The sequence below is a fragment of the Melospiza melodia genome, chromosome Z (assembly GCF_035770615.1).
Source record: "Melospiza melodia melodia isolate bMelMel2 chromosome Z, bMelMel2.pri, whole genome shotgun sequence".
NCBI classification, from domain to species: domain Eukaryota; kingdom Metazoa; phylum Chordata; class Aves; order Passeriformes; family Passerellidae; genus Melospiza; species Melospiza melodia.
Window position 1 is genome coordinate 69421107 of NC_086226.1, and position 27576 is coordinate 69448682.

At 42.4% G+C, this 27576-nt stretch overlaps 1 protein-coding gene across 1 annotated transcript in view; it reads left to right on the top strand.

Moving 5' to 3' along the window:
- Window positions 1–13679: 13679 nt before the first annotated feature.
- Window positions 13680–27576, top strand: part of UGCG (UDP-glucose ceramide glucosyltransferase) — a 45054-nt gene continuing 31157 nt past the window's right edge. Inside the window, exon 1 of the mRNA XM_063179977.1 lies at window positions 13680–13831. Coding sequence (XP_063036047.1) covers window positions 13734–13831 — 98 coding nt within the window. The 5' untranslated portion in view covers window positions 13680–13733. The remainder of the gene's footprint in view (window positions 13832–27576) is intronic.

Genomic DNA, 27576 nt, shown 5'->3' on the forward strand with positions numbered 1-27576 from the left:
CCACCCAGTTATGACTCACTGGTAAAGGACTGAACTTTTTGTCCTGAGGCAAAAGGGCACAGCAGCTGTGTCTCCCAGACACAGTGCCAATGCTTTCATGACATCTTCAAGTGCACTCAAGATAAGACTGATCCAAGAGCAGGTTTTTTGTAACACAGGGATTTTTGGCACAACAGACAAGTAGAAGGCTTGCAGACAAACAAGACAGATCAAAAACCCCGTGGCTTTCGCTTTCGCTCTCTGGGCTGAGGTCTCAAACTTAAATGAAACTGGGGCAAATTACCCAATCATTTGTTTGTTCACTTTTGTCAGTATCTGAAACAGATCACGCTCCTGAACAAGGTTGTCCTGGTATAGGGCAAAATTGGGAGGAAATTTGGGGTGAAATTTTGATGCAGCTGTTCCCACTGTTTCATCCTTGATGTCCAGATTGATATCACTAACCTTAACACAAAAACAACCAACTGCTTATACTTCTGTTCCTGGCAAGACTCTACTCTTACAAATATACGCAAGGCTGAAGACAGACACCAGTGGTTGCAAAGACCAGTTGATTCCAGAAGTCGGTGAGTCAATATTCAATTTCAGGAGCATCCTTTTGGAGAGCATTCTACCATTTATCCGCACCAAATCACATTAATTCCAATCCGTACATCTTTATATAACAGTCACTCTCTGGGTCAACATGAAAACCAAACTGAAGAGAACTGCTGAGTAAAACAGAAGTCACTCCCTGAAAAGACCGTGATGCTAAGAGCTCTAGTAAGCCTCTGACTCTTCTACTGCTGAGCAGTCCCCAGCATGAAACTAGTTCACACAACACCTAGCAACTCAGTATTTGCAAAAAACTAAAATGGGTTCTGCTTAGAGAAAGGAAAATGTACATAGAATTTGTTAATTCACTATTTAAAAAATAGAGTTCTGTTTTCAGAGCTGACTCCATTGTAAAAAATCAAAATTCAGCCTTCTCTCTCACCTGTTTTTCACCTGATTATAAGAATATTCTTTGCAAAGAAATTTAGAAGAACATTAAACTGTAGTGCTTTTATAATGGGTTTAAATAGTAAATGAAGCTTGAAAATTTCCTCAGCAGTTTTCCTCACATTTTCAAGGTTTAGATTTTCTGTTTAGGAACAGAAATTCAGATAGCATCATTTATATTGGTTATCTAGAGAGAAGCTGAAAACTCAGGTTTCAAACTGTGCCTGTCTAGACTCAATGTATATTAGTCTTCTGAGCCACTTAACAGCTGCTTCACCGTGAAAGTGGTAATTAAATAACCACAGCAAAAATACAAATGACCAACAACAGAGGAAACTTGGCAGATCAGACATCTCAGGTCACCCTGATTGCTTCTAACTGGATGCAAATACCTGTGCAAGAGTCTGTAACTGCTGTGGAAAATGGGCAAAGGTCAGAATAGATGATCCCTGTGAGCTGGGTAAGGAACATCCGAAGCACCAATTGCAAACACTCCGCATGAAGGACTGCACTGTTTCAGCTAGGCTCGGCTCACCACACCCTGTGCACTTCCCAGACATGCAGGTGTACCCACTGAAGTTGTGACCTCCCAGCCCAGTTCAGCACACAACTGGGCAAACGGCTCTGTTACTGCAAGTCCTGAGCAAAACAGTTCTTTTATTCTGGAAAAAAGCACTTCTCTGTTTGAAATAGCAGGTCTGGGTTATGCTATAAACACATAACACAATTTGGAACAGTGGAGCTTCTCAGGTCCAGGGGCCTGTTACTTGCAACTCTTTTAAAGAAATGCAAGTACAGCTTTTGCAGGATGTATACCTGTATTAGACATGGTAAATGAGAGATGTTCCCAAAAAAGCAAAAAAGAGTTGGGAAAACTTGCTTTTACAAGTGGCTTTTATCATGTTCCTCTGGCCTCTATTATTGAGCGTAGTTTCACAAAATAAAGGAACTGGAATATCAGAAAGCATTGTGGTAAGATGGAGGAGCAGCAATAACAGCTAAATGAGCAACTCTGAAATCATTCATATCTGATTAAAATATTTTGTTAACAACTATTTAGAAACAACTGTTTATAAACCACTTCAGGAATAGCATTTAAAATAGCTTTATAAAACAATGTTTTTAAAATGCCAGACAAACTTTCCTCTTAACAATTTTAACTGTGTATTTTTGTCTTTAGTCCTCAAGTTTTTTCAGCAGCCACCAGGCAGAAATTGAAGATGATGTCCCTTTCAAACAGTGCTATGAAACTGTGACTCTTTGTGATGAGAACCAAGTACATGGCTAGAACAGATGTCTCAGTGCACTCTGGCTCCTTACACATAACCTTTCTGTCCATCTTCAGTCTGTACCTCCACTCATATTGTGGGAAACTGCATGCAAATACTCACAGATATCAGAAAGCAGATCCCAGCATTCCATAAATGAGTGCAGAGTGATTCCTGGATGCTTGACAATTCTGTAGCGGTTGGGAAAGATTCAAATACAAATCATATCTTCACAGCCATTTGGGAAAGAGGCATTCCTTAGGGATGCCTCTGACGAAGCTAATGGTGTATGCTGTAATTCCAGCCCTTGAGACATGAGTAGGAAACCGTGTGAGATATCTTGGACTGTATTCAATCACAAGTTATCTTGTCGTCAGTGTGTTAATCTCGACTTGAGAAATTGCCGGGCGTTCAGCTTCAAGGCAGGGCTGATCCTGATTTCTAAGACAAATATATTTCTAAAGCAGTTACTACCTCCACCCTCTAAGCTTTGATAAGTAATGACCAAAACATCTTTACAATTTTGCTCACCTGTCTCGTCAAGGCAGTTTTGCTTCCAGGCCGTCATGGCTGTAGTAGTGAGAAAGGACTATGAGCTTTTTTCAGCTGCTCCTGGATCTGCTTTGACTGAGCTCAGGAACCAGCTCAGTCATTAGCCACCATTTTTGTACCGTGGTGCTAGTGTTGGGGCCCAGGAGTTTCTAAGGACTAATCTCAGTGTCAGTATCCATAGCTCCATGTAAATGTATTATTTGTGTCTATATGTATTCTTGGAGTATCAAATACTTGTTCTTGGAAGCAACAAACATTACCTTTAGATACAGTGTCCCATTTAGTCATGAAACATCACTATTTAGCTCTCTTCTGTGCTAGATTCTCTTCCCTGGATTTCACCCTTTTTGGCTTTTACTCTTGGCCTACAAAAACACTCATGTTTTTGATCCCCCAGGGGGCTCTCTGATCACAATTTCTGTTGTCTTGCTCCCTGACCAAATTCTTTCCCCCAGTTCAGGCCCTGATGCATGTCTTTGGTTCTTAAGCCCTGAAACAACCTGCCCTTCCTTGAATCCACTAAAACTTGGGAGTAGCTCTTGGCTATCCTTGCTTGGGTTAACAAGAATGCAACAGTTTTGCAGTAAAAAGAGTTGAGAGATGCAAAGAACCCTGAGTGTCTGCTTGGGTCTAGCAGGTGGAAAAAGAAACTTGATTACTTGTTCCTAATAGTAGTAGTATACCTTTAACTTGCACTCAGCATTTTTAATTTCCAAGAAGGTTTACACTGATGAAACTCAGAAACTCTTCTGTAGAATGAATGCTTACTCTTCTGAAAATCATGAAATATGTAGCTAGCTAATAAATTTGTAATTTTGCTTGATTTTTTCCCTTATCTTTATGAAAATGAGATATCCATAGAAGATATTGGCCATTTTGAGGAGATGTCAATGGCCAGTTGAGTTCCATGAATAAAACCATGAATTACCTATAGTCCGAGTGAAAAGTCCATGCATAGTGGGTATCCAACTGGATAATTAACAGTAAGAAATTTTTTAAGATACTTGTGAAAAAATCCAATTTTATTCTCAAAACTATTAATGAAAAATGTAAATTTAAAATATTACCCAAATAGATAATTACCTTCTTAATTACAGTAAATTACCTTCTCTCTCTATGCTTGTACTCAGTATTTCTCTAACATGTTTCTTGGTTAAAAACAACAATTATATTTTGATATATATTCTGCTCAGCATGTGAAATGTACGTACTGTTTCAGATGAAGAATTATTTGCTCAGCTGGTGGGAAAATACAATGGTTATGCTGCAAAACCAGCAGCCAATGGAACCAATAAGCCAATGCATATTCTTCAGGATCATGTTAAATGCTAACCAAGAAGCGCTGCAAAATAATGAAGTTACTTCCATGTCTGGGTAGTAACACCAGTTGATAGAGCAGTCAGCTGTAACTTCAGGGTTTGTGACCACCAGAGGAAACCGCAGGACATAAAACCACATGTGCCAAGGGGAGGGAACATTTAATAATAATAATTTCAGGGAAATAATTGTCACATGTATGTTTATTCCAGGAAAATCAATTCATATTATGTAAAATTCAGTATAAAAGCAAGAGCTTTTCTATACTCAGCTCAACTGGTGGAGATATCCCATGTGCATCCAGTGCCACAATAAAGAATGCCTGCTTCTTAATGCCACATTGGTAATAAGGAGCTTTATTTTACTGATTTTTTGGTAATAATATCTGCAACAAATTTTGTTCTTAAAAGAAACCTGTTTGCTTAATATTCCTTAGAGATATGACTTTTAAAACACTGGAGCTGGTGGAGTCACTGTGTCATGGTTTGACACTGGCGCAATGCCAGTGCCCCCCTGAGAATACCCTCTCCCTGGGGTCTGCTGTGAGATGTGACCAGGAATAAGCAAAGCAGGCCCCCACTTAGAAATAAAGAAGAGAAAACTTTATTAACTAAACTACAACTCTAAGTAAAAAGAAACACACAGGGAAAATGAAAACCTTCCAAAAACATTTCCTCCTCCCCCCACCAAATTTCCAATACATCCATCCCTCAGATCACCAACTCTTGGTCCATCACCACCCTTTAGATAATCAATTCTCAGTTCATCAAGAGGAGAGGAATCCCTCTTGTGCCATAGGCTTCCCCAGCAAACACTGTTGAAACCTCGTGTGTTTCCATGTCGCTCGTGGCACTGCCCAGAGAACATCTGCCATGGTGACCTCTTCCTTCCATGCCCAGTGCTCTCACCATTGCACATGGACCAGAGCTGCTTCTAGGGTCCTTTTAAGGGTGCTTTGTCCAGTTCCAAAAGGAGCACAGTCCCACCTTTGGGACACCCGTCCCCCCCAGATTTCACCCCCTGGGGCCGAGGGGTGAACCCTGAACACTGAACCCTCTTGGCTCCGAGCTATTGCCTCCCCCTGGATGCAGTCTCTGTGTCACAGGAAACATGGTTCTGTCCATGGCTATACAAGAAAAGTCCAGCTAAGGCCACTCCATCATCTCTTCCTACCTAAGATTCTTCTCTACTCTTCCGCATCTTTACTTGCCCAGACCTTCACACTTGCACATTTCCTTCTTCTATTTCATCTCTGTCTCTCTTCTAGGAAGGTTAATGTTCTGCAAAGTTTTCATTGTCCAAAAAAACTGGTAAAAGCTTGGGCTCTGCCTGCCCAAAGCTCCCACAGCGGGCGGACACCTTCTCACTGCACCCCCGTCGCCCCTTCTCCGCCGGCTGGGCTGTGCTGCCTGCACATGATATCAAATTTCAAGGCGGCACAGGCTCTCTCTCTCTCTGTCTCCTGGGGGGGCTGCCCGATGCCTCTCGCTGCTCTTCCACTCTTCCCCCCTTCCATCCTCGGGCCCGGCCTGCCTCCCCTCTCGATCCACGGCCCGGTCTGCCTCACCCGGCTGCATGGCTGCCCCTCCCCTGCCCGGCCAGCAGCTGGGACAGGGCAGGTCTGACCTGGTTCCCTCGCCGGAACCCAAGAGGGCTTCCCATGGGAATGCTCTGCTTTTAACCCCTGCGTTCTCAGAGGCGTATCCAATGTCCCCAGTGGCCGCATCAGGTGCCAATATTCAAATCTGAACACCAATTGGTGCCCACAGCATATCCCAGAAAATTTACTTCCTCGCAAACCACGACACACTGTCCCTAGAAGTGTTTAAGGAAACACTGGATGTGGCACTCAGTGCCATGGTCTAGTTGACAGGATGGTGTTAGGTCAGAGGTTGGACTCGATAATCTCAAAGATCTTTTCCAACCAAGCTGATTCTGTGATTCTGTGGAATATACAGAGATATAGATAGATTTACTATTTCCTTTTGTACTTCAGATATGAAAAATATCATAAGTATCACTCTTTTTCAATCAGATGCTCTCATCCCTGGTCACCACCCTCTTTTTCTCATACATCCTCAGAGGGAGAGATTCCTGGCCATCCTCCTTCAAAATACTGTGGCCAGATGGTTTTGTTTTCCAGGAGGTAAGGATAGTATAATATGCCTAACAAGGAGCATGTAATTTGTTTATAAGACTTAAAAAAAAAAAAAATACACTGGTGTGTAGATATGACAATTTTGTGACAATCTATATATTGAAAATCATGTCTTTTCATCTCGGGATAATGCTTTCTCTGAAAATTTCAAAATAAAAATGGAGAAAAGAGGAGGTAAAAGAATAAAAAGGGAGAAGATAAAAAATGAAAAAATTACCTGTTAACACTTACTTATAATAAAGCCCCATTGTTCTTGTTCATTGATAATTGTAAATTAAAAGGAGAGACTCTGGAGCATGTAACACAGGACAAGCCAGAGCAAACATTTGGAGGTGGGTCTTGAAGAACAAACCCTTACAAAATGTGGCTGCTGAAGTGAAGAATAAGAACTCTGAAGGAAAGACAGGAAAGAGCAGTAAAGAAATGGAAGATATTCAGAGCATATAAAGAAAAAAGGTTGAAATTATCTGTATGAATAAGCAAGGTCTCCTCATCAAAATCAAGTATAAAATGGAATCTTAGAAGCGGTGGGACCAGTAGCCCTGGAGGAATACTGACACTCTTTCTGAGCACAGAGGGAAATCCACAGTCCATCTGGAGTTGAATCTGATAAGAATGTGAAGGACAGTGAAGTACCCTGTAGCAAAAGAAAGATCATAGAAAATTTATGACCACTGCTTAAGCAGGGAGGATACATGGTGACAAAGGACGTGGATATCACTGAAGTGCTCAGTGCCTACCTTCAGTGGAGGAAGATCAGGAGACCATTCCACCTCACAGATGCACATGAGTGCTGAAGCAGCATGCCTCTTCTGATTGTCTTTGACAGATCAGGAGAACATGGGAGGTTGCTGAGCACTAGGAGAAAGCAAATGTCCCTCCTGTTTTCCAGCAGGGCCACAAGCTACAGCCATGAAACTACAGTCTGATTGGCCTCACCTCAATTGCTGGGAAAGTGATGGATCGACTATCCTGGAAACCATTTCTAAACAAACAAAGAACAACAAAGTGATTTGGAGTAGTTGGCATGGACTTATGCAGTGGGAATCAACCTTCTATGTAGCTTTCTCTGACCAGATTACTAGTTTTGTGAATAAGGGGTGGTAACTGGAAGTTGTGAGTCTGAACTTCAGGAAGGCTTTTACCACTTTCTCCCACAATATATTCCTAGACAAAATGACAAGGAATAAACCAGATAAGGGAAGTAAACTGAAAGCTGCCTTGGGCAGCCAGGCTCCAAGCCTTGTGGCTAGTCCCTATTGGAATGCACCAAGGGTCAGTAGGGGGGCCAGTGCTGTTTGAACCCTCAGAAAGTTTGCAAATGATACAAAACTGGGAGATGTGGCTGATAACATACATGGGTAGATTGAAATTCAGAGGGGTTTTGACAGTCTGGATGGATGGGATGACAAGAACGACATGGAATTCATGTAGAACTCAAGGAAGAACATTCCAAATGCTGCATCTGGGGAGGAAAAACACAAGGCAGGAGTACACACTGAGGGATAACTGTCTGGAAGGCAGCTTTGCAGAGAAGGACCTGGGGTGCTGGTGGACACAAAGATGACCATAAGTGTTGGAATCCTTAAGGTTAGAGGGTTTTTAAGAAATGCTTAAAAAAGTATAGGCCTCAGACTGAAGTTTTGTTAGCATTGCAAATACAGCAGAAAAGTTTCCCATGCAAGCAGAAAAGTTTCCCAAGCTGTAGACGTGACAAACCACAATAGGTCTTTGAGGAATTGGCTTTAGGATGGCAACAAGGTTATTTAATGTATATCTTTAGAAGGTTAGCATGAATAGAACTCTGTTCTTTGTCTCTTATGAACTAGTCTTTGTTTTAGCTACGATTACGTATGTTTTATAAGATTGGATAGAATGCTTGTCAGGATGTGTTTTCTGTGTCTGATTGGCTGAATTCTAGTCTGAGATGATTTTATGTATTGCTGTACCAGCGCTGTTGGAGGAGACATTTTTTGGTGTGGATCAGTGAGCTGTCATGTCTCCATTTTGTATTTTGAGACTGATGTGCTGGAAATAAAAGCAAAAATCTCTTCACTGGTCTGGTTACAATGTTATCCATATTTGGATATTTTGCCGCGGCCTAGTGGGTTCCTTTTTTAAGGCGTGGGTTCCTGACACCATTGGACTTATACCTGCCCCGTCCCCCGCAATAAGCAGCAATGCACCCTTTGGAAAAGAAGGCAAACATCGTTGTGGCTTTCATTGTTTTGTGCATTGCCACTGCATGTAGCATGGAAACAGAGCAGCTGAGGGTCACAAAGATGACAGATACTGAAGCATCTGACATATGAGCAGTGACAGAAGAGTCAGGATTGTTCAACTTGCAGAAGGCCCTGGGGGAATGTTACCAATGCACACAAATACCTGGTTGGGTGGAGTAATGAAGAGGGAGATTGACTCCAAACTCAGCAAATTACTCTGAATGACCCTGCTCAAGCAGTAAGCTGGAACAGATGATCTCCAGAGGTCTATTCCAAATCCAACTATTCTATAATTTTGCAGGTGACTCTGCAAAATTATTTACCTTGGTTATCTAAATGTAACTATTCTCCAGGTATTCCACTACTTAATGCTGAGTGCATAAGCCTAGTTATTTCCAACAGCAATGTTTATAGGCTAATCAGCCTGGATCAACTTGTCAAGAAAAATACATATACCTGAAACATTGTTTGATATTTTTTTTAAAAAACTGCTTTCATGTTCTATTACAAAATTATTTCTGAAGATCAAAAGTACTGAGGCTTTATTCCTTTCAGACTTCTACTTTGAGGTTTCACTGCAACCTGTAGCTTTAACTTTTCAACCCTTGGGCATAAGAGCTCTGGTCTCTGTTTTTTCTGGTGTTTAATTTTTTGTGACAGTAACAAACAAGACAAAGACTGTATTATGGGCTAGCCTAGAACTACATTTGTTAAACCTCACAAGCCACTTCACATATGCAGATCAGATTGCTTGTTACTGCCAAACAAAGAGGATGCTGGCAAAACTGTCTCTTTTTGGTCTCTCTTTCTTGCCCCTACTAGACAGGCTTTTATATACACAAGTGCTCTAGGACTTAAATATAAGTTCTAAACTCACTTAGGCATGGAGGCTAACAAGCAGGAAGGAATTGCATAGATTTCTGTTTCAAATCCAACTAATAACTGCAAACTTCGTTCTTAATCTAAACATGTAAGAGGAAGATGCAAGGCAGAGTATTCATATAGTAAAAAACATGCAGAGCTGTAAAACGCACATTTCTTTGATTTAATTAAAAGGAACAAAAGTGGATTTTTAATAAAAGAAGACAGACATCTCAGAGTTTAAATTACTAGAACCAAGTTTCAAAGACACACAATCCGTACCAATGCATGTTCCCTTTACAATAAGGTATTTTACAAAGCAGTTTCAGAGTGCAGATGCATAAATGGATCAAATCATTAAGCAAAGAGAAAACTTCCACTGTCTGTCCCCTTATTTTATATTTTCATAAGGAAATGACACATAAGCAAGAGAAAGCTAATTTATTCTTGCCTTCTATTTGCCCAGAACCTCAGTGTACCATTCTAAATGGAAACAGTAATAGTAAAGTGAACTGGAGAAAGTGTACTTGAAACACTAATAAAAATTTTGAAATAGCATTTCAGCAGATTTTAAATACAATTTTAACTGAAATCCAGGTGACAAGCTGTCTTGCCATCTGAGGATGGAGACTCAGATCAATTTTCTCTCTCCAAAGCTTATGGTTTTTTTGCATGTAAGCAATGGTTTTCAACAGAAACTGATGGTTGAGAAGAAAATTGGGAGGTCTGTAAAGGGTTAAAATCTTTCATAGGTATACCAGTAAGAAAAACTTTAGTGGTTTTGGTTTCCACAGCCTTCTCAGCATTAATACCAGTATCACTACAGGTTAATCCACTATTGTTCCTTATAAATAATTATATTTATCCCTTTTTGTCAGTTCAAGATTACGTGTTTCTATTGCATCATTTTTGTTGTGGGAACAAGTCTCATATCTAGGCCATCTAAGATTTTTATTATGAAGATTTGTGTTAAATTAATCTTTCTCAGTCTGCAACAAACTACACTCAAATGCTGTTAAAATCAATCAATATGTTGGCAAAATGATGAATGAACCAAGAACAGCAGCTTTATAGGATATGGGAGGGCTAATTTTTGTTTTTATTTTAAACATAGTACACATTTGCATTAAGTCCCAAGCACTTGATTAAGCACCAGGGTGTATCATGCCCCAAGGCATAATGAGGCACCTTTGAGTAGGCAGATTTGTCCTGCTTGAAGAACACTGCTCTCTGTGAATTGCTGCCTTCCATGCTTACAGCGGGGAGACCAAGTACATGTCCCTTACTACTGAACTGTCACAACTCCAGGTGGCCCCATGCTTCAGGAAATCTTTATTCTGCTCCCCCACTAATCTTAATTTACCTGCCGAAAGAATCCATGTGGCAGCAAATTTTACTAGAGAAATTGCTCAGGTTGAAGGCTTTACTATAACTGATTTTCCTCCATTACATTTCCTCCATTACAAAAAAAATTCTGAAAGTATGCTGAAGATTCTGCTTTTAAACCTTACATCAACTTGAACATTGCGTGCTGCAGCTTTTTACCTTAAACACCTCATGAGAGAGTTCTTTCTCCCCATACAACCAGAGGGCAGAATGACATCCCAGAAAGGATGACAGAAAGGTGGATCCTTGTCTAGACAAAATTATTTGTACTACCTTGGTGTTTCCTCATGGAACACTGCTTGAGGACTGCTCATTCATCAGTATGGCCAGCTGAAGTACAGGAGTCAGTACCTCTATTCATTTTATTTATGAAGAATCCTCAGCAAAGTTTGTTTGCATGGAGTCATTGACCCTACCTGTTGCACAATAAGCAGACACTCAATCTAATCTCCCAGGCAAACACTTTCTAGGACAAAAAAAATAAGCTTTACTGCTTCAGTTTAGTAAACTCTGGTTATTTGCTTTACTGATTACTGGAGACAGGCCCTCAATCTTCTTCAATCCCCTGTACTGTCATATTTTAAGCCAAGAGAATCTTGTGCACAGGCTGTCTCTGCCTTAGAAGAGAGATTCAAGCCAACCAGGTAAGGGTTATTCGAGCTATATTCCAACAATTATCTGACTCAGCTAGTTTTGTGACTGTGCCAACATTGAGCATGGCAATTCAAATCATGGCTAAAAAATGCCTATAAAGCTCATTGAGGCAATCTTAAATTAATATAAATGTGATCATTAAACTCTAAATGAAGGAACAAATAGGAAAAAACCTGCCACTTGCAGTTACAAATGACATACACACACAATAGGGGAATTTGAATATTAAGGTAATTAGTTTTATTTGAAAAGCTATTTTTAAGGAAGTTACAATAAGAAATCACTGAAGCCAGTGAAAAGGCATGTTGCTGGCCCCATGATTTATTTATGTGGAAACTAGCATTAACCAGGAACTACAGACTATACAGTCACACTAGAATGGACTGATACCTCACCTGTTCTTACCAGTTACTAGTAGCTTTTCACTTTTAGTTTTAAATTATAATTTGGTCAATTCCACACCAGATGAGATGCCTTTTTAAGTTGCCTTTAAATTACTATATCTTAACTTCTCTCATACAACTAGAGCTAACTTGAAACCAAATTCTTTCTACAGTTATTGTGGTGGCTATAATACTTTTCAAAACCACAAGTGAGTTCTTAGCAGAATTTATGAACACTCCTGAACCTATATCAATAAGAGAGAGCTGTGGAGGAAAAAAAAAAAATAGGGAACATACATACATTGCAATGTTCAGCTTGTGTTAGTGGTGAAGACTCCTGAGAAAAAGTATACTTTCTCATGTAAAGGTAAACATAGTGTCTTATGTAAGGCTATGCTTATTCTGGCAAGCTCAGTATAGTCAAGGAACAGCCAGTCAAGTCATTTTATCTTCCCACAGCATACCCCAGATTAATGGAGTTAAATTTAAAACAGTTAATGCAATGCATGTTTGCCTATTACACAATAAGCAAAAAAAGGAAAAAAAAAAGAAAAAAAAGGATAATTTTATATTTCTGACCCCAGATCAAAAATGCTGAACTGTAAAAGTAAGCAGAAGTGTTGGGAGGTTTCTGCATATGAACCCCCTCAGAAATGGAGCCACATCATAGTAATAGTAATTGCCATTAACACAGTAATGAAATAAAGGCAAGAATAGCTGGCTCAGAGGATTAGGAGTGAGCAACTGACTCTTTCATTAACTGGATGCTAACTCAAACGTAGCCAAGGCTGGTAGTCACCAGGTTGCATTAGCACTGCTTGGGCTCCACAGATGGCAGTATGACTGATGAATTGCCCCAGTCCTTGGAGCAGCTGCTCTGACTCACAGAGTTCAGCGCTGCCAGCCACTCACAGGTGCACACCTATGCTAGAAATAGCAATCCCGTCCTGCAGCATTTAACATCACCAAAGTGTTTGGACTCAAAAGCAATGAAGAAAAATAACAAAGGCCATGCAGCCCTGTATCAGCCCCGCTGTACTAGATCTCAGAATCAGAGAGCAGTTTGTGTTGGAAAACACCTCTGGAGATCATCCCGTCCAACACTTCTGCCAAGTCACCAAGGGTCACCTAGAACAGGTGAACCAGGAACAAGTGGAGGTGGGTTTAGAATGTCTTGGGACAAGGAGACTCCATGACCTCCTTGCATAGCCTGTTCCAGTGCTCTACCTGTGTAAAGAAGTTCTTTCTCACGTTGAGATGAACTTCTTGGTGAAACTTCTGATTTAGTTTATGGCCACTGTTCCCTGTCCTGTCACTGGGCCTCGCTGAAAAGACTCTGGCACCTTGGTATCGGCACTCCCTTTTGAGATACTTATATCCATTAATGAGATTCCCTCTCAGTCTTGTCTTTTCCAGACTGAACAGCTCCAGCTCCCACAGCCTCTGCTCAGAGATGCTCGGCAACACCGACAATATCCGTCTGCCCCCGATCCCCGGCTCTGTGCACAAAGGGCTACCGTCTCCTCAGCGGCCAAACCAAAGTTGGACGATACGGAACCAGCGCCTCCGCCGCGCCCGCACCCCTCCCCGGCGGCCGGAGCGGGCGGGGCGAGGCACCGCCGCCCTTCGCCTGCGGCCGCGGCCCCGCACCTCCCTCGGCGGCCCGAGGGGGACGGACCCAAGGTCAGGCGGTGGCGGCGGCGGGCGGGGGCCGGGCCGGGCCGGTAACGGATGTGCTCGCCCGCCCCGCCTCCTGCGCTGACAGAAAGGCGGCGGCGGCGGCTCTCGGTGCGGTAGTGGCTGCCGCGCGCAGGCCGGTGCGGAGCAGCAGCGGCGCCCCCGGAGCCGCCCCAGAGCCCGCCCGCAGCAACCGCCGCCCCCGGGCCGCCCGCGCCCCCGCCTCGCTCCGCTCCGCCGCCGGCTCCTGCCTGGGCCGCCGTGCCCCCCGGGGATGGCGGTGCTGGCCCTAGCCTCGGAGGGACTCGCCATCTTCGGGCTCATCCTCTTCGTCGTGCTCTGGCTCATGCACTTCATGTCCATCATCTACACGTAAGCGCTGGGGTGCGGGGGATGGCGCTGGCGTTGTTCCGTCACCCACCGGCCACCGCGCCCGGGGAGCGGGCCCCGTCCGCCGCGCCGCCTCCGGCCCGGGCTGGCGGCTCCCCTGCCCCGGGTGTCAGCCGGGCACCCGCCTGCCTGCCTGCGGTGTGGTCCCCGCAGACCTCGCCGAGACGCTCAGGGCTCGGGCTGGCCGTGCTTAGGGCACGGCTGTGTCCCTGCCGTCGGTCTTCGGCTAGAAACCGTCCTCTGATTTTCTGCCTCTTGGTCTGTGCGGTGATCTTTGCTCCGTAGCCCTCAGTGCTGCTGGGGAAGGCTTAGTGTTTGTTGTGTTCTGGTGTACACTTGTAAAGTGTCCTTTCCCTGTGGTAGTGGGTGATCAGGGTGCACAGGACTTAAAAAATGTATGATGTTTGACTGCAAAGGCTGTACGGTGGAACAACTGAAAGAGCACAGTACTCTGTGCCAGCCATAAGCACACTTCTTTTTTGTATTGAGAAATAATGATAGTGCTAGTAAAACAAGTACATGTAGTGAGTCAGATCCTTCTTGGATAAGTCCAACTGAAAATGCCTTTAGAGTTTGTGAGCAGTGTTTGCATTTTAGGGACTGACAAAGCAGATAAAACCTGGCAGAGGAATTTTCTATAGGTATGTAGGGAAAGGATTAAGAATGCATCTCTTTGTAGATAGTTGTTTTGCTCTCTTAAGTAAAAGGCCATTCTTGCATCACTACTAGGATTAGAAAATACCTGAATTTCTGTTTGCTTTCTTTGTGCTTATCTGTTCTCCTTTCTTGATGCTCTACTGCATCTGATAGGTACCTGTGATAAGCCTCAGCCCGTACTGAAAGCAAACCTCACAGAATGGGTCAGGTTGGAAAAGACCACAGTGGATAATCTGTTAATCCTAAAGCACATAGCACAGGACTGTGTCCAGATGATTCTTGAATATCTCCAGTGGGGGAGAATCCACAAACTCTCTGGGCAGCCTGTTCCAGTGCTCAGTCACCTGCACAATAAAGAAGCCCTTTCTAATAGGTGGAACTTCCTAGGTGGTGCACTAGTTTCTGCCTCTTGTCCTATTGCTTGGTACCACTGAGAAGGACCTGGCTCCATCCTCTTGGCACGCTCTCTTCAGATACTCATAGACACTGATTGGGTCCCCTATCAGTCATCTATTTTCAACATTGAACAGCCCCAGCTCCCTCAGCCTTTCCTTATATGGAGGATGCTCCAGTCCCTCAATCATCTTCAGCGTTCTCTGCTGGACACTCTCTGTTTTCTCTTGTACTGAGGAGCCCAGCATTCCAGGTGAGGCCTCTCCAGGGCTGAGTAGAGGGGCAGGGTCACCTGCCTCAGCCTGCTGGCACTGCTCTTCATGATGCAGCCCAGGATGTCACCGGCCTTCCTGGCCACCAGGGCACTGCTGCCTCATGGAGCGCTTGTTGTCCACCGGGACCCCCAGCTCCTTCTCCACAGAGCTGCTTCCCAGCAGGTCACCCCCAGGCTGTGCTGGTGCCTGGGGTTGTTCCTCCCCAGCTGCAGGACCCTGCACTCGCCTTGGCTGAATTTCAGACGGTTCCTCTGTGCCCATCTCTCCAGGCTGCTGAGGTCCCTCTGAAGGGCTGCACAGCCCTCTGGGCTATCGGCCACTGCTCCCAGCTCTGTGTTGTCAGTGAAATTGCTGAGGAGGCCTCTGCCCTTCATCCAAGTCATTGATGGATAAATTAAACAAGACTGGGCCCACTATTGGACCTTGGGGGTCATCATGTCTCCAAGAGAGACACAAGTCTCCAACCAGAGCCTGTGCCACTGATTGTGACTCTGGGATTTGCTGTTCAGCCAGTTCTCAATCCACTTCACTCTTCCCTCATGCAATCCACACTTTCTGAATTGAACTTATGGATACCAAAGATTTGCTTCTGCTTCTTTTTTTTTTTTCCTTTTGTGGTTTTGTTGTTGGTTTTGTTGTTAGTTTTTTTTTGGGGGGGGGGTTGTTTGTTTTTTTAAATGTGAAGTCACTAATAAGCTCTAATTAGTTTTATTTTCTTCTACTGATGTTCAGTTATCCTTAGATCTTATATTCACTTGGATAATTAACTTCTTTCTTGAAAAATACCTGTATGGTATATATATGGTATATAACCAAATGGCAGGGTTTCACTGGGGAGCAGAAAGGGTGCTTAGTGGGCGAAGAGACTGCATTGGGCATGGCTGATTTTGGTCAGCTTTAAAGATAATAAAACGGTCCATTACATGCTTAAATCTCAGCCTGTCAAGTGGGCATGTGTGGTGCTACTGCTCAGAACTCTTTTACAAATAAGTGACAACTGAAATGGGCAGGAGACATAAATGGGGAAGATGTGCAAGAGGATGAACAAGAGGCAGAAGGATGAGACATGCTAAGAGATGTGAGAAGAAAGAACAGGGAAGAGCTAGAGGGAAGAGTACACTTTTGGGCAGACAAAAGTGTACATAGCCACAGGAGCTATGCCCTCAATGGGACTGCCTCCTGTGGAGGCAGTACTGCAGCAGGGACACTTCTGAGTGCACTGTGGGCTGCAGGTGAGGCAGTCGTGAAGGGACTGTAACCTGTGGGCAACCCATGCTGCTGTAGAGATGCCTTGAGGGGCTGCAGCCCCATGGTTGACTCTCCCCTGAGGAGATTGGAGCCTGTGGCAGGCCCAGATTGGGGCACAGACTCTGCCAAAGGGATTGCAACCTGTACAGCAGTTACTCATGAGCAGTCACACCTGCTAGAGCAGAGTAACAGTTTAAGAAAAACCAGCAGTGGAAGAAAATGAGTAAGAAGTAAGGCATGGAAGAAAAACCATTATGTGCTGACCCTTGCCTGCTGTGTCATCTTGCTGAAGGTCTGGGGAGGGACTGAGAGTAAGGAACCATGCAAATGAGCAGTTCAGATAGAAGAGTGAGGGGGAAATGTTTCTTACCGAAGCAGAGCCTGGGGAAGGAGGACAAAAGGTACTTCCCTAAAAGTTAGGTTGTCTTTTTTTCCTCAATACCCAAATTGATAATTAGTTGCCTGATGATTGCCAGTAGTTTAAATTGAATTGTCTGAGTTGAGGCAGTTTTGCCTGTGGCAGTAATTGGTGGGGAATGCAAGCAGCAGCTGGACCTCGTATGGCCTGCATCTAGAGTATTTGCAGTGGTGTGACATCTGAAAGGAGTTGTGTTTTTTGCTAATGGGAATTACAAGTGCATGTATAAATTGTATGTTAACAGGTGGAAAACTTGTCAGTTGTGGATGGAGTGGGTAAGAACTGGGGTGATCCAGTCTCAGCCTCTGAGGCCTCTGGTCTGCTTCCCCCGGGGCTCTGGAATTGCCATCTCAGTAGGGCCGGAGTCAGGAGCTGTCTTTGACAGAGTAATGGGCTGATGGCAGTGGGGATATTTAGAGTTCAGTTCAGCAAAACAGTGTCCCGTGTTTGGAAGTGAGCAGCTGGTAGCACTGAGGTGACCAAATTGCAAACTGTTCTGGGTTCACAGGCAGTTGTGGAGGAGCTGCCCTGGTTACAGTGATTTGGCAGGTCTGAGGAAAAAGGACCACAGCTTCCCATAGTGTGACCACACAGCTGCCCTCTGAAGTGTAAACAAAGAAGTGGGGGACACCATCCCAAGCAGTTGTCCTTGCAGCATCTCTGGTGGTGCTGGGAAACAGTAGGTGATGGGATGTAGCCGATGGCAGGAGAGGGCACTGTGCTTTTGGGGCCTGTGCCGCTTGTTAGCATTGCCCTGTGTGAGGGAGGATGGCTGGGAGGTTGTCTGACGGAGCTGCACATGGAGGAATGGCCTGCTCCTGCAAGCAAGGTAGTCCTGTGAAGGGAAGGTGAAGGAGGTGATCAGTGGTATTTGCTTTGAATGCTGGAGAGTGTTTAGGGGGAAAGGGCTCCAGATAAATGATGATTGCTGGTGTTATGGCTGAAAATGCTGGTGGCTGGGCACTGTTACTGGTGCCCTCCATCTTATAGAAAGGATCTTCACTTATGGACAGAAACTGCTTTTTATGTCAGAAGATGCAGTATTAAAATAAAATTGGATTATATTTGGCATATAGTGGATAACACATTTTTCCTATTACAGGCAGTAAAGAAGAAGAATGAAAGTAATTAGTCTTCCTGTTTTCTCCTTACAGACAGGATTGTTGATTTAATTTTTTGAAGTCATTGAGGTACTGCTTGTACTCAGTCTGCACTGTGTGTAGCCATGCTGTATTGGTGAGTTGGAAGGTCCCATATGTGCTACTGGAGTATTAAGATAATGTTGTAACATGTCAGTAAAGCTGTTGTGGACTAGACAGTCATCCTTCTGTGGTTTCCCATTGGTATTTAGGAAGTTTGATTTAGTAAAGCATTTAGAATATGTTACTTAAGCAGGTAAATGGAGTTATTCAAGAAAGTAAGCTTTTTTGTAATGAAATGCTTTCAGCAGTTGTTGAGATTAAGATCAAGACCATATTTATTCTGCATCAGTTTATACTGTACTTGCATTCAAAACTGTAGGCTTTGAATATCTAAGGAATATTCTTCCATTCTGTATTTGCGAAATCTGGTTCTTGCCACCTTTTTCCTCTACTTTGAATGGGTTTGAAACACAGAAACATCTGGGTTAGAAGAGACCTTCAAGATCATTGATTCCAACTTTTGACTGATCACCATCTCATCAATTAAGTCTTAGCATCAAGTGCTATGTCCATTTCTTGAATATCCCTGGGAAAGGTGACTCTGCAACCTCCCTGGGCAGTCCATTCCAATGCTTGACAGCCCTTTCTGTGAAGAAATTCTTCCTGATATCCAACCTGAACTCCCTCTGACAAAGCCTAAGGCCACGTCCACTTGTCCTGTCAGTAGTTGCCTAGAAGACATCAACCCCCACCTGGCTACACCCTCCTTTCAGAGTTGTAGAGAGCAATAATATGTCCCCGAGCCTCCTCTTCTCCAGTCTGAACAACCCCTGCTCCCTCAGCTGCTTCTCACAGGACTTACTCTCTAGACCCTTCTTTGGCTTTGTTGCCTGTCTCTAGACAAGCTCCAGCACCTCAGTGTCTTCCTTGTGGGAGGCCCCAAACTGAACACAGGGTACAAGGTGTGGCCTCCCGGGTGCCAAGAGGGACAGTCACTGCCCTGGTCCTGCTGACCACACTATTTCTGATATAAGCCAGGATTCCATGGGCTTTCTTGGCCTCCTGGACACGTGTCTGGCTCATGTGCAGGCAGGTGTTGATCAGGACCTCCCAGACCCTTTCCAGCTACTCTGCCCTCAGCATGTAGCCCTGCATGGGGTTGTCTGACTCCTGAGCACGACCCAGCAGTTCACCTTACTGAATCACTGCTATGCCTTAAGCCCAGTAGAAATTAAGCACCCACAGCAGCTCACTCACACCCCCCACTATTTCCACCTTGGTGGAACACCACCTCACAATTGATCCTGGCCTGTTGATCCACATCCCTCTCCAGAGTCTTCCTGCCCTCCAGCAAATCAACACTCTGGCCTCTTCAGTGTCATTGTGAACATACTGTGCACTTGATCCCATTGTCTGGGTCCTCACTAATGATATTAAAGATGTTACATGTTTGTCAACTCTCTAAAGCTATTTATCTTTTTGTCTTTATTTATCTGGTAAAAAAACCTGAACTAATGTGAAGTCATGCTCTGGCTTTGAGTCTTCATTGTTCTTGTCCCACTTGTCAGTGGCAATTCTAATTACAGCACTTAATGGAAATCACTTTTAGGCAGCCACAGTCAGTTGATATTGAGGTTGCTCATTTTCTTGGTTCGTAGGTGTAAGCGGGAAGGGTAGTGCATGACACTTAATTGATAAACATATTGCTGGTTTTAGACAAATTATTTTAAAAAGCTTTTAGTTACAGTAGTCAATGGAGAAATAATGAATTCTGCATTTATGTGGCATTTTGGGTGTAACCGGGCCTTGTCTGCTGAGTGAAAATCAAGACTTTTCAGAAACATATACAGATAATAAAAAACCCAGACGTAACTAAAAGTAATTAATAGCCTTATTGTGTGTATGGACACTAGGAGGATATTCAGCTTGCACAGATGCATAAAGCTCGAGTTTCCTGAGGTACTTCTGCAACATTGAAAGGCTTAAACATGGCTTCCAAACCTAAGCAAGAACCTCCACGTAGCTGATGTTTAACTGCTGCTTTTTTTTAAATGTGAAGTTAAAATACTTTGGTTAATAATTCCTCATTGCATAGTAATTGTGATTCTTAATTCTTAAGAAAAAAATAATTTGTTTCTCTTGGCCCTGTTTGTCTTGTCAACCCTTTCTTTTAACTCTTTGACCATCTCTTGCTGCTTAGTCTGTAATTTGTGTCAAGGTTTATCCTCTAATCTCTCTGCTTCTCATTGTCATCTCACTTTCAACTTTTTGTGTGTTGGTGGGACTGTCTCCTCTTTTAAACTTTCTTGTATTTTCCATTGTCTGGCAATAGACTGGGTGAGATAGCTGTTAAGAGCAGCACTAGTTACACAATTAGCCATGATCGAGTTGCATTTTCTTTGATTTGTGGAACTGCTGCAGACACATCTTGTTGCAGATAGGAACTAGGTAAGTTGTAGTGTAAATCTAATTTAAAAGGCAGTGTTTAGAGAACTCTCCTGTTACTATCAAGTAACATAAGTGAACAAACACTTTGATAGACTCTGATGGAGATAATCCAGCTACTCCTGGTAGCTGGTGAGAGGTACCCTTGTCTCCTGATGATAACCAAACTTGGAAAACTGCAAAGTGTGATTGTACTGGACCTTCTCCAGGAAGTGGCTGGAATATGTCTAGCACATGCAGAATGCCATTTCTGTTTTTGGGTATGTGGCTTAAATGAAATTTTATTCAACTTGAGCAACTTGTGCTTAAATGTCTTATGCAGGTTATCTTCCTCAAGGTACATAGTTTTTCCAGTTATGTAGCTGATGACAAGGATGATGCAGAGTGTTGGTGACTCTTAACAACAAACAGATTGTTGTCTGTGATCTTGTATGGATGGAACAGGGAATGAAGCAAATTCATTATCTGATTAGCAGTGTCTTTTTGCAAAAATTCTTTGAGGGTTAAAAGCAAGCAAAAGACATACTTAAGTGTTTGACCATAAACTGGGACATTGGAGAGGCAGGAAAAGTTGGAAAGTTATCTGAGGCTTATGTTTGATATCAGGTGACATTTCATCTTCCTGATTTTTCTCTGAGTAACTCTTATCTCCCATAATCTGTGCATTGATGATGAGCCCTACTTTATACAGAAATCCCAAGGTGTTTGTGGCAAGTGTTACATCCATAAAACTTCATGTTGTATGGGTTTTCAACAAGTGGATAACAACATTGCAGCGAGCCAAATCTGGGAGATAGCAATGCAAAGATTGGAAGTCAAGTACAGTTACTGGGGAGGAACACAAGAAATTCATAGGGTATGGAAACACAGAAGTCAGAATAAACAGAATATCCTGAGTTGGAAGAGACCCACAAGGATCATAGAAATTTAGCTCTTCTTCTTGTGCAGGACCAGCTTTGAGAGTTACAGCTACATGCCTGAGAGTGTTGTGCAAGCACTTCTTTAGCTCCGGCAGACTCAATGCTTTGACCATGTCCTTGCAGAGGAGCCTTTTTCTAATATCCAGCCTGAACCTTCCTTGACCTTCATGCCATTTCCTCAGGTCCTGTCACTGTCACCACTGAAGAGAGATCAGTGCCTGCCCCTCATCTTCCCCTCACAAGGAAGCTGTAACTGCAGTGAGGTCTGCCCTCAGTCTCCTCCAGGCTGAACAGACCAAGTCACCTCAGCCACTCCTCACACAGCTTCCCCTCCAGACCCTTCATCTTCTTCGTTGCCCTCCTTTGGATGATCTCTAATAGCTTTATATGGGGTTTTTTTGTATTGTTGTGCCCAAAACTGCACACAGGACTTGAGGGGAAGCTGTACCAGTGCAGGGCAGAGTGGGACAATCTCTAACAACTTAGAGGTGAAAGCCATTTTTTTCAACACTGAAGGAAAGTGGAGTGCTTTAGGTGGGAAATACCAGTTTTAGGTTAAGTTCCACCTCTTGCTTGAAGTGGAAACAAATTTTCATAGTTTGCTGTATACATGTTGCATTGATATGATAATAATAGCTTGTGATAGAAGATGGAAACTATTGAAGGAATGTTAAGTTCGAGATGCACAAAATGAACAGGTGTCAATGATTGGTGGGGCCATTTGTCATCATTAATGACGTGGACTATGTGACATGATCATCAAGTTTGCTGATGGTACAGAACTGGAGAGAGTGGCTAATACACCAGATGAGTTCAGAGAGACCCAGACTGGCTGGAGAAATGCTCTGACAGGAAGCTTATGAAGCTCAAGCCGGGAAAATGCCATGTCCTGCACCTGGCAGAAATAACTCCATGCATCAGCACAGGCTAGGCACTGAGAGGCTTGGAAACAGCTTGGCAGAGAAGGACATGGGATTGCTGATTTGTGCCAATCAGCCTACCAAACAGCAGTTTGATTGTGAGCAGTGACATTCTTTTGGTGGAGAAAGCCATTGCTGCACTGTTAGCAGGTTGAGGAAAGTGATCCTTCTGTTCTACACAGCACCAGAAAGGCTGCCTGGAGTGCAGAGCACAGTTTTGGTCTCTCTCACAGTATGAGTCATGGGTATGCTGGAGCAAGTCTGGCTTAGTGCTACAGGGATGATGGTGGGACTGCAGCATCCTTCACTCAGGGAGGCACTGAGAGCTGGAAATCTGCCTGGAGAAGGCTTGGAGGGATCCCGTTAATGTGTGAGAGTACCTGATTATTTGGGGGAGTGAAGGGTGTGAGGTCCAGGACTCATCTCAGTGGTGCTGTGTGACAAGATGAAAAGCAACGAGGACAAATTCAAGTGAAAGACTGTAATTTTAAAGCAAAGAGGACACTCACGGCTGAATGTTGAAACAGGCATTCTGGAGAGTTTGTGGAAGCTCTGTCCTTGGAGACAGGAAAAACTGGCTGGTCCTTAGCAACCTAATCTAGTTACCCCACTTTGAGCCAGGCATTTGGATAGCTGACCTCCAGAGGTGCCTACCAACCTCTGCTAAATGGTGATTTTTTTTTTTTTGTGTGTGTGAAAGATGACACTGAGGCAGCTGTTTGGACCATTACAGAGCAATAAACTAAGAAAGGTTGTGTGGAGCTGTAAGTTTTCTGTGTTGCTTGTTTTAAACAAGCTGAAATTTACCTGATACCATGTAATCATAAGGCTTAAATTTAGATAATCCTTAGGGGAAGTAATATTTAAAAAAAAACAGAAGGTGTTTTTTGTATATACTAAGATTGTGGTTGGATGAGCTTCTGTATTACAGGCTTGATAAACGGGGAAAGCAAAACAGTGCAGGACCAGAAATCTGAGAGTGGTAACAGTGTGGGAGAAAACCAATAATGTGGAAGGCAATTAAGGCAGGCCAATTCTTTAATAGGGGAGTCAGGAAGATGAGACAGACTATTTGGGGTAAACAGACTGTCTAGTGTTCATTAAAGGAAAGGAATCATGGCAGTGGTGGATGATGTACTTACGTTGAGAAGAGGGTAGATAGTACCATAGATGCATTTTGATTTTAAAGCCCACTTGTCACATCTCTTGGAGTGGTTTGTGTGGAAGGGGAAGATAGAAGGCTCTAAGATTTGGAGTATGTAATATGGAAATTAAATGGGTTGGGTTAGTGGAGCTCTTATAGGGCAAAAAAACATCCCGCTTTTTATGTGAGCTGGAGTAGAAGAAGCTGAATAGTGGCATGGGGAAAAATGTCTTTTGGTCAGCTTTTATCAGGATACAAAGATTTTAAAGAAGTTGATATTTTACATGAACTGTTTCCATAAAAGAACAAATGTTGATTAAGGTGGATGAGTAGAATGATAGATGGTAAATTACTCTAAAAATTGGAATCTAAAAATTCTGTTCTAGCTGCTCTATGACATGCTGAGCATATAACTAGTTTTACTGGTTTACTAGAGCACCCTTCAGTATTTCTGTCCATCACCCTCTGAGAATGGCGTAATGGTAAATAGTGGTGTCACAATTCATTAGGATTTTAAAATTGCTTTTTAACTGAAATAAAATACCATAGTTTTGACACATTTAATATTGGTTTTGCATTTTACTGAATACTACTGTTTAAAATGAATTATTGATTACTTTATTGTGAGAGATGTTTTCCTATAGACTAAAAAAAAATTAATTTTGCTAATTGCAAGGTGACTTGTTTTGCATTTTCTTGTATACATTACTTTTAATGTAGGTGGTGAGGTACATATTGAAGACTATATCTTTTCATAAGTAGTCTGGGTGAATTCATACCCTGAATTGAATTATTTCAGTTACAGCATGTATAAAGAAAGTCTTATACTATCCTTTGGACAACTAAGGTAAAAAACATTCTTACAAGTATAAACTTGTAAGTTAGAAAGCTGATGGGATGCATTGTACTAAGTGAAAGATTAGGACTTTCTTGCCAGTGCTACTTTCCTGAGGAATTGTTTTATTTCTCATGAGAGTTTTTTGAACTTCCGGTGCTTCTAGTGACCAGTCTTTTTTCATTAAAGTATCAGGATAACTAACAACCTATCTTTGCTCATTTGTGCTGGTAGCTGATCTGGTCAGGTTTTGACCACTTGCGTTCCAGTCTTAGAAATACCACTTTGTAAACTAAAGATTGCTTTGTTTTCTTCCCCCGCTGTTGATAGGGCTCATCTTGGATTTAGTCCACAACGAGGTATCTGTAAATGAAGCTAACCATTCACTTTTCTGTTTGCAGCGGTCCTATTCTTGTTAAGCACTTGCCTTGATCTTGATTCAATTTGCCCATGTTGTAGTGATTTCCCAGATGACTGCTGGTTTGGTTTAATAATGGGTAGTATGCTGCACCTTATTTTATGAAGCAGAAGTGTCACTTGTCTGGTCCTATGCATACATTGTTAAAATATTCAAGCCAATGAAAACCAGGTATTGGTTCATGTACTGGGCTGTTACAGAGCAAATATCCCATGTTTTATATTGAAATACTTGGAGTTAAAAATTGGATCAAAATTGAGTTCAAAATTGTTACTTCACACTTCCTTTTAAACATTTTAAAGAGATAATACATATGTTTTGTGCCTACATTTCTGAGAAGATTCTTTTGTGCAGATTGTGTAGTGGTAAGGGCAGTAAATTTTTGGCAGTACAAACCAAGTATTGTGGGTTTTTTGTAGACATAAGACATAAAATTTGTGAAGTTAGTTTTTCTGGTTTGTACTGTCAGAAATGTAAAAAAAAAATTACCCTTCTGAAATGCAGTCAAACATCATGTTGAGTGTAGAAGTGTTATTTTAGCTTAAGATTTTCTTTCAAAGCATTTTTGTTTCTATGTAATTGCTTCCTTTAGTTTCTGATGTTTCATACGGGAGACTTATTCAATCTTTCCAAGGTATTTGCAGCACAAGGGCAGTCACCCTCTCACTGACAATTGTGTAGTGCAGACAAGATGTACAGCTTTTTTATTATCCCAGCTGTGGGTAATGTGGTCCCAGACTGTGTGTTCAAACTTGTGTGAATTGGTGTTTTAGTGTCTTTTTCAGCAGTATGCTGTTTTGTACTCTGGAAACATTTGTTGCTGAGTTAATGAAATAAAAATCAGACTGTCATACACTGGAAATAAAGCAAAAATGTTGGCCTGGTACCCTGCAGTATGGTTGTTAATATAGTTTCTGATGAGCTCTTAACATAATTCTGCTACTGGCAGTTAATTGTTTTGGAAGTTTTGAGGGAGAAAAAACTGGAAAAAGCTGCACAAAAGGAGCAGCCTGGGGTCTGTAGGATGCACATTATGTAATGTTTAGCAAATCATGTTGTCATTTAAACTTGTGCCTTATGAAATAATTGAGGCTGAGCTAGTTTAATCTTAACAGATTTTCAAAATAAAAGTCAGAAAACCAAATTGAATAGTCTCAAAATAAAATTTTTCTAAAGCCTTGTGTTTTAGAAGCTCCCAAACATTGATGGGTTGATCCTGTACTAAAAGCTGTCTTCTGTGGTTGGTTTTTCTGGCCCAGAGTTATGGCCATCCCCTGGAGATACTTTCGTAAACAAAACATGAATTGTGTTGGATGCAGCAGTTCTCTAAACTTGCGCAGTACTTGTTGCAAGGGTTTCCAAAAACATTTCTGTTTCTATGCCTTAGTAAATCTTTATTTGATACACCAGGGGATAATCCAAATCCCTTCCTTCTGTTGTACCTTTCTAAACATTTCTGCCATTCTAATCTGCTTTTAGTGAGCGTGTGGCTATGTGGTGACTCAGATCAGCAAGCGAGTTTTTTCTGTGGGGTAGTTCCCTGTTTGATCAGCAGGCTGGTCCATTTTGTCTTGTGGTGCTGCCTGTTTTATGGCCACAAGTGGGCTGAGGGTGTGGGAAAACAGAATCAGGGAATAAACTGCTATTTTGATGGCAGACTGTAGATAGACTACAAGGAAAAACAGTGTGTTTATTTTAATGTTTAGCATGATGTAGTAATGGATGTGTTGTAGGCATCTTGCTATGTCTTTGTTAACTCCATTCAGCTTGCTGAATTGTGAACTATCAAAGATTTGGTCAGTAAAAGGGTTCCTATTGCTTCAGGTTCAGGCACAGCCTATTGTATGGCTGTTTGTTTCTACCTTTATCCAGAGGGAGTGGGAGGGGAGCTGGAGAGGAAGTGTGTTTGCTGGCTTTAAGCTGAGGTCTCTAGTGTTTGCTCTTTCTTACTCCTAAAAGATAATGTCAGGGTTTTTTCTACTTGAAACTGTTAAACAGGTTCGAAAGCATTTTCAATTCCCCCCGGTTTTAGAAAAGACTGTATCAAGTTGTGGGTTGCAGGTACTGAATGTGACTTAATGGTAATACTTGGAAAATCCTGGTTAAAGAATTTCAGTAGTGCATGGAGTTTTTAAATTTGAAATGGCAAATAGCACTAGATAGGACTTCAACTGTTCTATATTTCATGATTTTTGTCCTTATTCTTAGCCACTGATTGAATGACTCCAAATTGAAAAAGCAAATTGGTACTTGGTTTTTGAGAACACTCACCTTCTGAAAAATAACAATGGTCACAATCTGGTTTGTTCTGGATCAATTCCAGTTCAAGGCCTATAATTTGACCCTTTTTTTTTTTTTTTTTTTTTTTTTTAAGTTTGGAGTTTCTTTTAGCTTAACTTTTATTTTTCTAATTTCTCTTCCTCTCCACTACCTATTGTGATTTCAGTGCATTACCTTGTAAGATCCCTTTCTTTTTGTCTGTGGAGGTTATGTGTGGGACAGGAGAAAATATGCATTGGAATTGAATGAAGTGTTTTATTTGCCTTGCACACTCAACTGGCATGTGATGAAGCTCAACTGTAACATGCTTTTCAACATAAACCCCTAGCATGCAAAAGGCAGGTTTGCTTTTTTTTTTTGTTTTCAGTGGTTTTGCAGGCATGCACAAACCTATGACTGTTTTTCTGCTGGCACAAGAAGTCTCTGCTACAAAGTGCATACCTGAATCATACCTGCCATGTTTTTCTTTCAGACTCCTATACTTCCCCCTGTCTCTGAACATTTTATCCCGGCCAACTGACTTGTTAAATGTTTTTAATTACATTAGGGTTTCCCCTTAAGTCCTTTTCTTGTTGTCCACATCTGCCTGTTTCTGCTCTTCCCTCTTGTTGGGTCTGAAGGTTGTGTAGCTG